This window comes from Agelaius tricolor, unplaced genomic scaffold, assembly GCF_023055355.1.
Source record: "Agelaius tricolor isolate 1412-34295 unplaced genomic scaffold, bAgeTri1.0.p SCAF_25, whole genome shotgun sequence".
NCBI lineage: Eukaryota > Metazoa > Chordata > Aves > Passeriformes > Icteridae > Agelaius > Agelaius tricolor.
The window spans coordinates 5,252,315-5,265,505 of record NW_027269285.1 but is presented as its reverse complement, the minus strand read 5'-3'; the positions used below and the strand labels follow the sequence as shown (position 1 = coordinate 5,265,505).

Genomic DNA, 13,191 nt, shown 5'->3' with positions numbered 1-13,191 from the left:
TAAGTTATTTTTGGCATGGGCGTTGTGGCTCAATTTCTGCTCCCCTCGCTGGTTCAAGGCGGTGAAGGCAGTTTCAACCTTCCCCACCGGTTTGGAGAGGAGTTCGTGCCAAAACATTTGTATTTCCTCGGCTTCTGGCTCTGACAGAGTTTTGCTATTTCTCCGTTTCTCGTGTGGTGCTGATGAACCTGCAGTGCCTTGAGGAAGGGCGATCCCCGCGCTCCCGGGGCCTCCCCTGCTGCCGGCTCAGGGCAGCGCGGCCCCGCTGCTCCCGGGGCCGCTCCTTCCCCCGCTCCTTCCCCCGCTCCTTCCCCCGCTCCTTCCCCCGCTCCTTCCCCCGCTCCTTCCCCCGCTCCTTCCCGGAGCCGCGCGGCGCTGAGGGCTCGGGATCGCCCCGGTGCCGCCGCCGGGGCGGCTCCTCCCGCCGGGACCCGGATGGGCCCGTACGTGACGCGGGGGCGCGGCCGCTCCCCCCGGGCCGGAGCGGAGCCGCGGCCGCGGGCGGGCAGCAGGTGAGCGCGGGCGGGGACAGCCGGGCCCGCTCCCCTCAGCCCTCCCTCATCCCCTCCATCCCCGGCGAGGCTCCGCTACCGACCCGCGGCAGGTGAGGGAGCGGCGGGGAGGCCGCGGGGCTGGAGGGGTGAGGGGAGCGGAGGGACCGCGGCCGGGGCAGCCCCTCGCGAGCGGTGGCGCCGGTCAGGCTCTGTCGCCCTGGCAATGTGAGAGTTAATGTTTAATTAGTTATGAATGAATTGTTGGTTATTTGCCGGAGTGTTGGCGTGGCCGCCGCTTGGTTTGTGCTGCCCCTGTGGTGATGCCTGTGCTCCTACAGCTGTCAGACGGCTCCGAGCTCTGAGAGCTGCGGGATTCCGTGACGGGCAGTGGCAGCACCAGCACCAGCGAGGGCAGCCCCGCTGTGCTGAGAGCTGTGGGATTCAGTGAGGGGCAGTGGCAGCCCCGGTGTCCTCAAAGCTGTGGGATCCCGTGAGGGGCAGTGCCAGCCCTGGTGTCCTCAAAGCTGTGGGATTCCATGAGGGGCAGTGCCAGCCCTGGTGTCCTGAGAGCTGTGGGATTCCATGAGGGGCAGTGCCAGCCCCGGTGTCCTCAAAGCTGTGGGATCCCGTGAGGGGCAGTGCCAGCCCCGGTGTCCTGAGAGCTGTGGGATCCCGTGAGGGGCAGTGCCAGCCCCGGTGTCCTGAGAGCTGTGGGATTCCATGAGGGGCAGTGCCAGCCCCAGTGAGTGCTGAGAGCTGCGGGATCCTGTGAGGGGCAGTGCCAGCCCCGGTGTCCTGAGAGCTGTGGGATCCCATGAGGGGCAGTGCCAGCACCAGCAAGTGCAGCCCCGGTGTCTTTCAGCCATGGTCACTCCAGCCCCGGCCAAGTGTCCCTGCTGTCCTGCAGGGTCACTGGGATGGACACTCCCATTCTGCCCACCCACACACCGTCTTTGCTCTCAGCTGCAAAGTTGTGTTGCCCTTTCATCATACTCTGGTCTGTTTGTGACTGGAGATGTTGGGATTTTACAGTCCAGTTTATTGCCCCTCTTGCAGGATGTTTCTTTGCTGCTCTGACACAGATTCATTGGAATTTACTGGATGTTGTGTCTTTTCCCTCTGTGTTCGCACAAACCTTACAATCATCTGTGTCTCTTGAAGTTGGTGATGCAGACTTTCCTAAATCAGGTCTCATTTACCCCATTTCTCTTTAAAAAGGAGAAGCCTTCTAACAATCCAGTTGGTATCTCCCCAAAAAAGCACATCCCAAAGAGTGACCTTTGAACAGGAGTTTGTGTGGGACTCCTGTGATGTTCATCAGAACCCTGATAGAAAAGCCTTTGACTGTATAACCATTATGTCATTTTCTGTTTGTATGTAACTTTATTGGGTTTGTAACTTTGCCAACACTGGTGCAGAAGGTATTTAAGAAAATACCTCAGAAGGTATTTAAGAAAAAGTTGTTTAAACCAATATGGAGAAGTTGAGAGAACAGCAGAGCCTTGAAAAGCTTTTATAAATCTCAGCATCAAGCCCAATTCAAGGGTTGCTGTCATTCTCTGGGGAATGAAGGCAAACTGGCAGGGCCAGCTCATTTACTGAGCTGTCCCCAAAGCTCCAGGAAGCAATCCCTGCTTTTAAATGACAGGTGGAAGGACTGGAAGGAGGCATTTCTGGTAGAGTTGGATGCTGCTGATGTGATACTTGATTCAATGATAATTTTATTTATTAGTGGTGTTTTCTGTTGATCTGCCTAGACCTAGATGTATTTGAAAGCGAAATGGAGGCATTTGCTTAGTTTAAATAAATGAATTCTGTACATTTAAAGAGAGATTTAACAAAGGAATATTTCTACACATAGTTAAAATAATTATTGCAGGTGCTTTGAGTGCAAAGAAAAGGATCAGCCCAGGTTTGGATGGGGCTTGGAGCAGCCTGGTCTGTGGACATGGCAGGGAGGTGGAACTGGATGATCCCTAAGGTCCAGTTCAACCCAAACTGTTGTGGGGTTCAGGTGGATGTGTTTTCTTCATGGAATGCAGAGATGAACTTGTGGCTTTCTTTCAGGAGGACTCTGCTCCTGCCAGCACAGCTGTTTCACTGCTCCTGGGTGAGCAGGTGAAGCCAGCCCAGAGAGGGAATTCACTCACCTTTTAGTGAACATCAAAAACAGGTTCAGCTTGTCACTCATTGGTCCTTTTATTGCCACTCCTTGTTCTCCAAATCCTGCTCTCATCATGGCCTAAACCTCATGATTGAGGGGTTGTGCTGTGTGGATGTTCCAATGGCACAGAAGGTTGGTATCCTGACCACAACACAATTAATGCTGTCTCATAGCTTTTGTTCTTAAACCTTGGTGTCATATTGAAGGAGATTATGAAAGAGGGAGGAAAATCTCTTTTTCTCAGGCCTCTAGCTCTCTTAGGAAAGAGGCCCTTTTTGGTGCAGTGCCAAATGGATGAACTTACCCCAAAAACCCATTCTGTGGTCAATAATGCTGATACAGTTAATAGAGTGAATGTTGTTTATTCTCACTAAACTCCATTTAGTGAAATCTATGGGACATCCTTGAAAAATGCAGACCAAGAACACATTTTTGGTCAATCTTTTGAGTACTCTAAAGAGAACTCAAAATAGCAGCCAAAGCACTGGTGTCAAGTGGCAGCTTTATAAATAATATTTTCAGAGTAAATACAAACTCACCCTCAATTTTTGATTGTGCATCTTATAAATGCTGATCTGCAAGCTTTTTCTTTACCTCCTTAAAGGAATTCCAAACAAAAGAATCTTTCATTTATATTGTGTCTATTCTCTATCTGTGAGGCATAGTTGAGTTGTTTGGATAATTAATGATGTCAGAATAAAATTTGTTTTAGGACAAATATTAAAATTGTTAATAGAGTGTGGCACTTCAGAAGCTCTTCCATCCTTATTTGTCTGCCTGTGCATTGGGCTGGGGTGGAAAATGATTATGAACTGTAGAGAAGAGAAATTTAGTCCTTCTCTGAGTTGAGCCAACCGTCTTCATGATGTTTGGAACTTCACAGTAGCTACTATCTGTGTTTATTAGGGTGTTAAACAGGATCTAGGACTCATCTCCAAATTTTGTGGACACTCCCAGAGAATGTGGAGATTTTCAGGAGATGTGGAGATGCTCAGGTCTCCATGAAGTTCCTGTTTTGCTCAGGAGCATCCCAGCTCTGTCTGGGTTCACTCTGAACTCAATATTTCCTTTAAGAGCTGAGATCTAACAGTGTGCACAGCAACTGTTAGCACCATTATTAAGGCAGATTTTTGAAAATTTTATGTCATTTTTTATTCCTGATTTTGAGGGGAAGCATCCTTGAGTTAATAAATAAATATGCCAGATGTGCTTGTGCAAATAATCCTCCTCTTTCTGTATTTTATAGTGACTTGAGAGAAGGTTTGGAGGTGGATAAAGCCTCTGGTGGTGGAATGTCTTTGTTAGGGAGTTGTGATGCTGCTGGGGAGCAGGGATTTTACATAACAGTGTAAGGAGAGCAGCGGGCTTCCCTTTTAATTATTATTTTTATCGTGCAGTTTGTCCGTGCATCCCATTCTCCCGCTGAGGATGGACTGAGAAGCCTTGGAGGTGTTAAATTCAGATGATAATTAGCAGCGTGCTAAGGAGAGTTAAATATTCGTGTCTCTCATCCCGTGTGTGCTGTGAGAGTTAAATATTCGTGTCTCTCATCCCGTGTGTGCCGTGAGAGTTAAATATTCGTGTCTCTCATCCCGTGTGTGCTGTGAGAGTTAAATATTCGTGTCTCAGGTCCGTGTGTGCTGTGAGAGTTAAATATTCGTGTCTCAGGTCCGTGTGTGCTGTGAGAGTTAAATATTCGTGTCTCAGGTCCGTGTGTGCTGTGAGAGTTAAATATTCGTGTCTCAGGTCCGTGTGTGCTGTGAGAGTTAAATATTCGTGTCTCACATCCCGTGTGTGCTGTGAGAGTTAAATATTCGTGTCTCTCATCCCGTGTGTGCCGTGAGAGTTAAATATTCGTGTCTCAGGTCTGTGTGTGCTGTGAGAGTTAAATATTCGTGTCTCTCATCCTGTGTGTGCTGTGAGAGTTAAATATTCGTGTCTCACATCCCGTGTGTGCCGTGATGCGATGCAGCGGGCAGGGAAACGCCCGCTTTCCCCGGCTGCAGAGAAATCCCGCTTTTCCCATTTCCCAGGGCATTCCAGATCCCGGCCGAGCCCTCCCCGTGCCCGGCCCCGCTGCCGGCGAGCGGCTGAAGGTGACAGACGGAGCCGGGTGTCGCCAATGTGGCAGAGACGCGTCCCCGCATCCCGCCCCTGGCAGGGCCGTGTTCCTGCATCCCGCCCCTGGCGAGGGACAGGCTGGGACGGCGGCCACCCAAATTCTCCCAGCAAATGACATTTTCCTGCAAAGCCGCGCCGGAGCCAATCGCTCCCTGCACCGTGCAGCCAATGGATGCCGGGCTCTTCCAGCCCCTGCCAGCGGCTCGGCGGCTGGAGGGCCTTGGACCAGCGGTCCCCGCAGCCTTTCCGGGGTGCTCGGCATCCCCGCTCATCCCTGCTCCTCCTCCTCCTCCTCTTCCTCCTCCCGGGAATAACGCTGCCGCTGCTGGGAGCGCTCGGGGTGACGCGGCCGCTGCGGGGAGCGCGCAGCGATCGGGGTAATCCGGGTGATTAATTTGGGTCTCCCTTCAGCACTGCCACGGCCTCCTACCCAGCAGAGCTGCTCCCCAGAGCCAGAGGGATGGTGGTAGTCACGGGGCAGAGCAAAGCCAGTGCCACCCCGGATGATGCCATGTCGAGCTCGGATGCAGAGGATGATTTCCAAGAGCCGGCCACTCCCACCGCCACCCAGGCAGGACAAGCGCTACCTCTGCTGCCCCAGCAGGTAAGAGCTCACCTGAGACGGGGATGATCGCGGCAGCACAGACGGCTCAGGTGCTGAGGAATTCAGGATTTCCTTGTGGATGCTCAGCTCGCTTAACACGTTTGAATAAAACTCAGTCTCTTGAATGTATTTGGGTAGCTCGGCAGCTTTACTTACACGTTCCATCCAGGTTTGGACTTGAGACATGCAATTAAGTGTTTATTCTGCTCCTTAAGGCAGCCTGGGATGTGATAGTAAGATTTTAGGCCTGATGTAAACAAATGCAATTTTTTTTTTTTTTTTTTTTTTTTTTTTTTTTTTTTTGCAGTGTATAGTATGGTCTGGTTGTGTAAAGGAACCAGCAGAGTGCAAATCCCAAGGTTGACCTGAGATTTCTTCCCTTTTTTTTTCTCTCTGTGTAAGGCTGGGAAAGAGGTTTTGTTTTGTTCTTTCCTTTCCTTTCCCCAAAAGAGCCAAGAGAGGAGGCATTAATATCTCAAATATCTGCAACTCCAGCTGAGTGATTTCTGCTGTTTCAGATTCCCAGCTACAATCAAACCACTCCCTGATTCCTCCCAGCAGCCAAACACCCACATTTTCACCCCTCAGAGCTCCCTGATCCGTGGCAGTGGGGCAGGAACCGCGCATTGGCAAAGCTCAAGTGCCCTTTTGGCAGCTGTGCTGTCCCCTGCAGAGGAGTGGCAGCTCCTTTCCGATGTCCTGGTTGCTTTTGCAGTTCCCAGAAGTTGTTCCACTGAACGTGGGGGGGATGTTCTTCACCACCAGGCTGTCGACGCTGCGCAGGTACGAGGACACCATGCTGGCAGCCATGTTCAGCGGCAGGCACTACATCCCCACGGACGCTGAGGGCCGCTACTTCATCGACAGGGACGGCACCTACTTCGGGTAGGGCTCCAGGGTGCTTTATCCTTTGTACTGCTTTGGGTTTGTACCCCCTCCCTTCACCTGTGTCATCCCTTTCCTTTGCTGAGATCATCCCCAGATCCCCACCCTGGCTGTCAATCACCCAGCATCCCATCCCCTCCATCTAGAACTTTCTGTCCAGGACATCAAGTGATTGGCCAGAGGCCAGGGGTCAGCCCCCCAAGTGTTTCTCCATATGCAGTCCTAAATGTCCATTTCCCAGCATCCATCCCTTAATTTTTCTTATTGATCAGTAAATATTATCTACTTTAGGTTTCCACCTCCCTCTAAATGTAACTCAGCATCCCATCCCCTCCATCTAGAACTTTCTGTCCGGACATTGAGTGATTATCCAGAGGCCAGGGGTCAACCCCCCAAGTGTTACCCCACACACTGACCCAAATGTCCATTTCCCAGTATCCATCCCTTAATTTTTCTTATTGGTTAGTAAAATGTTATCTACTTTATGTTTCTACCTCCCTTTAAATGGAACCTTTTAAACTTGTTTTTAACAGTTCTTTTCCTTAAAGTGCAGCATTTAACATTGCACACCTTCAAAGCATCACAGGATGCAGTTAAAAATTCTTTGTGCAATGGGAAAAGAAAAACAAGAAATGCTTTGGATTTGTGCACTGTCTCCCCCAGAGTATCTCCTTGAATTTGTGCCCTGTCTCCTCTAGAGTATCTCCTTCCAAGGTATCAAGGTGTTTGGATGGTTTAAAGATGTGTTTGGAAATAGGAAACTCCTTTGCACAGCACTGGGTTTTAATTGATACTCAGTATCTGTAAGGAAGAGGGAATGGAAGGAATGAGTTACACAGTTGAAAATATGATGTTTTCAATCTTTAAATGGGATATAACTGCTAAAATAAAGCACAAGCCTTTAAAGAATTTCTTTTTCTAAATTATTTTTGTTGGTAGTGCCATATTCCTTCACCCCCAGGACTCCTTCCTAAGTGCTCAACTTTTATTTTATTTTTAACTAAACTAACCATGATTACTAATGCTCTGTTTGAGTTGGGGTGAGATTGCTAAGAAAGGTGATCAGTGTTCATGGGTTCAGGTTTTTGCCCAAAGCACACATTGCAATTTATCCCAAATTTCTTGTTGCTTCTTTATAGACATTTCCTTATTGCCTTCAACAGAGGAGCACTGAATTATTTTCAAAGCACTTTTGGGTTGTACCATAATCTGGGACAGAGGTAGATTAAACCACTGTGTTTATTCTAGAATAACTTGTGCCTTTACATGAGGCAATTGTTGAAAAACCAATTAATTTGTGTTGTTATCAACCTCATTGAAAATACATGTGGAACAGAGAGCCAGGTTAGCAGGTGCTGTATTTGTTGCCATTCTAAGATTGCAGTAATGCTTCTTTAATTTGATAAGGTTTTCTTGGTTAACACTTAGAAAGTAATTTTTTGTTTATTTGATAAGGGTTTTGTTGGTTAATACTTACAAAGTGATTTTTCTCTCTCTGTCAAAAGATGCTGTTGCTGAACAGTGTTTCAGAACTACAAGGAAATGTTCTGTCTCTTTTTTAAAAATTCTGATTCTTGTTCTGTAAATTGCCCTGATCTGTGATGAGAAACCTTTGCAGATGCCCCATCCATTCAGCTGGATCTGTGTGGAATAAAATGTCCATGAAAATGATTCTCTGGGAAAATGCAGAAGTTTATTTTGTCCCAGACCTAAATTTGAAATGCGGTGACCACAATTTCTTTCCCATGAAACACTCTGGCCTCTTCTGTGTTATAAATGGTTTCCTCCACAATGAATGTTTGGTTTAAAATCCGCTGATATTTTTTCAAATGAGTTTTGACATCAGCTGAGGCAAAATGTGAAATAATGGCTTGGAAAGCTGAGCGTGGCAAACTGTTTTACAAACAAATGTTGGGAATGTGGCTCATTTGTTTCAGTTACTGTCTCAATAGAGCAAACAGTGAATATCCAGCATTTCCTGTCCTTTCCCACCTGCAGCAGTTTTGGCAGAAATGTGTTTGTTAATGATATTTTTTCCCTTTTTCTTAGAGACATACTAAACTTCCTACGATCTGGTGAGCTGCCCCCCCGAGAGCGAGTGAGGTCAGTGTACAAGGAAGCTCAGTATTATTCCATAGGACCCTTGCTAGACAATCTAGAGGATATCCAGCCTCTTAAAGGAGAAAAAGTTAGACAAGCTTTCCTGGGCCTAATGCCATATTACAAAGGTAAATAAACAAAGTAGTACTGACTGTTTCTTCTAGTGGGATTGCAGTGTCAAAGCTCTGCCTTCAGTCTGCTCTCAGCTCCCAGACTGATCCCATTGCAGCTGGGAAGTTTGTCCTGTATTTGTTATGCTGTTTGGATCTTTGAGGTCTCCACATCCTGCTGCATCCCAGGGTGTGGATTTGTGTGCTTAGAAGGGAGCAAGATTAGGCTGTAATGTTATCAAATGAGAGGATTTGTCTGCATTTGTTCTGTCAGGACTTGCAAGGGAATAAACTTGGCCTTGTAGTGAGGCCAGATAACTTGGGCATGTAATAAAGCCACCAGGCTCACCAGATAATCCAGATTGGTTTGATTATTCTATATCTTATTTTATATATATTATATAATATAATATAATATAGAATTTTAATTACATATAATTATTATATATGTAGTTATATAATATATAAATATAAATAAATATATGTAATTATATAAAATATTAATTCATATATATTTGTAATATGATAAGGCCACCAAGCTCACCAGATAACCGAGAGTGATTTGATTATTCTATCTTTTATATAATTATATAATATATGCAATATAATATATATTAATTATATAATATATTATTTTTAAAATGTAATAAGGCCCCAAGCTCACCAGATAACGGAGATTGATTTTATTATTCTCTATATTATTTTTATATAATATATATAATTGCATATATAATTTTATTATATATAATTTTTGTAGATGTGGTTATAGAATATCTAAAATACAATATAATATATTAATTGTGTAATTATATATTACTTTATATATATATTTTATATAAAAAGGCCACCAAGCTTACCAGATAACTGAGACTGATTTGCTACATGCTGCTAATATGATGCTGAGAACAGCTGCAGTGAAACGTCTCCCATGAAATAACCCCATGAAATAATTGCTTTTGATCTCTTTCCCCCGGCCCTTCCTTGGGACCCTCGATCTGTGTCTCCCCCAGACCACCTGGAGCGGATAATCGAGATCGCCAAGCTGCGAGCCATGCAGAGGAAGGCCAGGTTTGCCAAGCTCAAGGTGTGCGTGTTCAAGGAGGAGATGCCCATCACTCCCTACGAGTGCCCCCACTTCAACTCCCTGCGCTTCGAGCGCAGCGAGAGCGAGGCCAAGCTCTTTGAGCACCACTGCGAGGTGGACGTGTCCTTCGGGCCCTGGGAGGCCGTGGCCGACGTCTACGACCTCCTGCACTGCATCGTCAGCGACCTGTCCGCCCGCGGCATCACCGTGGAGCACCAGTGCATCGGCGTCTGCGACAAGCACCTCATCAACCACTACTACTGCAAGCGCCCCATCTACGAGTTCAAGATCACCTGGTGGTGACCGGGGGGCACAGCCAAGGACCACGGGACTCCCCGAGGACAAATGTGGTTTCAGGGTCACCTGGTGGTGAGTTTGGTGGCACATCGAGGGGTGAGAGGACTCCTAAAGGACAAATGTTCTTCCAACATTGCCTTGTGGTGAGTGTGGTGGCACCACAAGAGGTGAAAGGATCCTAAAGGACAAATGTTCTTTCAAGATTGCCTTGTGGTGAGTGTGGTGGCTCTGAGGGGTGAAAGGATCCTAAAGGACAAATGTTCCTTCACGATAACCTTGTGGTGAGTTGTGGTGGCTCTGAGGGGTGAAAGGACTTATAGAGGACAAATGTTCTTTCAAGATCACCTTGTGGTGAGTTGTGGTGGCTCTGAGGGGTGAAAGGATTTCTAGAGGACAAATCTTCTTTCAAGATCATCTGGTGAGTTGTGGTGGCACATTGAGGGGTGAAAGGACTCCTAAAGGACAAATGTTCTTTCAAGATCGCCTTGTGGTGAGTTGTGGTGGCACTGAGGGGTAAAAGGACTCCTAAAGGACAAATGTTCTTTCAAGATCACCTTGTGGTGGCACATTGAGGGGTAAAAGGACTCCTAAAGGACAAATGTTCTTTCAAGATCACCTTGTGGTGGCACATTGAGGGGTAAAAGGACTCCTAAAGGACAAATGTTCTTTCAAGATCATATGGTGGTGATTTGTGGTGGCACTGAGGGGTGAAAGGATCCTAAAGGACAAATGTTCCTTCAAGATAACCTTGTGGTGAGTGTGGAGGCACATCAAGGGGTGAAAGGACATCAAGATCACCTGCTGATGAGTGTGGTGGCACTTAAAGGACAAATGTTCTCTGCAGCTGCCTTGCTGCTCACATTCCTTGGGATCAGCCTGCTGGCAGGGGTTGGGAAAACCTCTGGAAACTTGAAAAACCAGCCTGAAATCAGACTGTTGGCTCAGGTACCTTAACGAGGCACAAAACAAAATCACCTCAAGCAAAGGATGGAGGGGAGTGGCTGAACATCTGCTCAAAGGTGCCACCAACCACGTGGCTTCAGGATGGAATTGCAGATTTTTCCTGCATTTTTGGGAATCTGGGGTGCTACTAAAGCTGACGTTTCAGTTTTACCCTCTTAGAAATGTTTTAGTTCCTCCTTCAGCTTTATAAAGTTTGAGTCACACCCAACACAAAGATCTGGAAATGTCATTTTGATGTACTAGATAATTAAAAAAAAAGGAATATTCCTTATATATTATTAATTGTTGTCAGGGTTAAGCTGTATTTCTTTTTTAATTAAGAACATACGTTGTGAATTATAATGTTGTACTTCAATTATTTCTGTTGTTATCAAAAGGAATAGCAGATCTGGAATATATTCCTTAATGCTTTTAGGAATAATAACTGTTCATGGAAGACTTGTGCCTGTTTTTAGCCTTAGAAATTTTAAATGTTTACAATATTTACAAAAAAAAAAAGCTCTTTAGAATCAGGTCATTTGCAAAGGCTTTTGGTAAATGAGAAAACCCTGTCTGTATGTTCCTATTAGCAGTAGTAAGAGGAATATTTAATGTATATTATTTTATTACTGACTCTTTTTACATTCTGTGATATTAAACTTTATTTTAGACTTAAAGTCAGATGATATTTTCAGACAATTAAATCTTAATTTTATCCTTCTTCTTGACCCTTCTTGGTGTCATAGAAGGAAAAACAAAATTCAAACTTCATATTCAGATACTTCTCCACTCTAAAACAGTAGGAAATTCCTTTCCATGCTGGAAGAGTCAGCCACTGCAGAATCATATTTTCTTCATTTTTGTACTTCTGACACGAGCAACCACATCCCAAGTTTTAACTACTGAATTCAGCCCAAAACTGAGAGGGAGAAAAGTCTGAAAATCTTATTGTTTTGTGAGGTACAGAAAACCCCAATCCCCTTGAAGGGGCTTCAAAATAATCTTAAAGAGAAAGAAAAAGGAAATATTTGTATATTGCATTCCATTGGATTAATTAAAAATCTAATTACTGATATAATTAAAGGTTTTGTAGCTCCATTTTACCCTGGACAATTTATAGATCCCGCTGTGGTTGGCATTACTGAGCCCTGGAGATGTTTTTAGGTTTTCACACACTGCACAGAGGACCCAAGATAATTCTAAATTTTGGGCTATGAAAAAAAAAAAAAATCCCTCCAGTCTTTGATTATCTTTCTGCAAAGAAGCTGATTTCAGAGGATAATTCCATCTCCTGTATATAGTTCTGTAACTGGAAATCACTTTCCAGAGCAGCAGTTCATAGTTCATTTTACTTACACGAGCTTAGTATCAGTTTACCTCCACATTCACTGTGACTTTTATAAATGGATTTTGTTTTGCTGAATTATAAATTGTATGTGTCTATGCATTGTAACCCGTAATGCCTTTGAAAATCCAGCCTGGATGCTAACGATCAGGGTTTGGAATTATCTCCAAATGTGTTTTGTTAATAATTATGTTGATGTGTGATGTTCAATACTGTGAGTACTGCAGTGTATTATTTCTTAATAATTTTGACTTTTCAGTTCAGGTAATATATAATCTGTATGTTTTTTATTTAAAACACATAGAAGAAAACGCGGATATAAAGGTTATGTTGTGCAATAAATTATGATACTGAAAATTTGGAATTCTGGCTCATCTGGTCTGCAGCCACTGCTGTTTTTCCTCACCTTCCCTGGGATTCGAGTGTGCTTTGCCTGACTGCAAATGAAAATTAAGCCAGGAATCTTTGTCCCGGGCTGTTTTAATGGCATTTAGGTGTTTATTATGATTTCCTTAGCAGAGGCACTGGTGCAGTGTGTGCTCAGGGACACAGGCTGGGATGGATCATTGCAATGACTGATCCCATCCCTGGGACAGAGCACAGCAGCTGTCCCTGCTTCTGCACTGCTCAAAAAGAACCTTTCTGCCTCTGTTCAGAAGAATTTCCCCTTGGTCTGAAGGCATTTCCTTCTGTCCATCTGTCCGGCTGAAGCACTCCCTGTCTCACAGTGCTGAGGAAAAAAAAAAAGAGAAAAAAAACCCAAACAAAAAAAGAGAGATGCAAACCAGCACACAACACTGCGTTGTGCACGGAAAGAGGAGTTTGAAATAGCAGCGGGTATTTTTATATTTCCCCAAGGCAGCTCTGGGGTGCTCGTGTGGGGCCAGGGCTGGGCCCCGGAGCCCTGAGGAGCTGCTGCGGGCTCTGGAGAAGGAAGGGAGGGGAATGCGGGAATGCGCCACGCTGGGAGGGCTCGATAGCAAAAAACAGAGGAGAGGAGCTGTGGGTGCATTCACAGCAGTAACCCGGCCGTGTGCCAGCTCAG

General features: G+C 45.7%; 1 protein-coding gene across 3 annotated transcripts; it reads left to right on the top strand.

Moving 5' to 3' along the window:
• The first annotated feature begins 365 nt into the window (after positions 1 to 365).
• Positions 366 to 12,510, top strand: KCTD7 (potassium channel tetramerization domain containing 7). 3 transcript variants are annotated; one of them, XR_011682381.1, is made up of 6 exons: positions 448 to 604; positions 5,191 to 5,383; positions 6,099 to 6,268; positions 8,318 to 8,496; positions 9,489 to 10,076; positions 10,146 to 12,510. XR_011682381.1 is itself a non-coding variant. In XM_071447802.1 (5 exons), exons 1-5 carry the CDS (start codon positions 436 to 438, stop codon positions 9,863 to 9,865), a joined length of 996 nt encoding a protein of 331 aa, XP_071303903.1. In that variant the 5' UTR covers positions 366 to 435; the 3' UTR covers positions 9,866 to 12,510. The 3 variants fall into 3 exon arrangements, 2 of the variants coding, with proteins under 2 accessions (XP_071303903.1, XP_071303901.1); XM_071447802.1 differs by having other exon boundaries at positions 366 to 512; positions 9,489 to 12,510; XM_071447800.1 differs by having other exon boundaries at positions 9,489 to 12,510.
• The last annotated feature ends 681 nt before the right edge of the window (positions 12,511 to 13,191 follow it).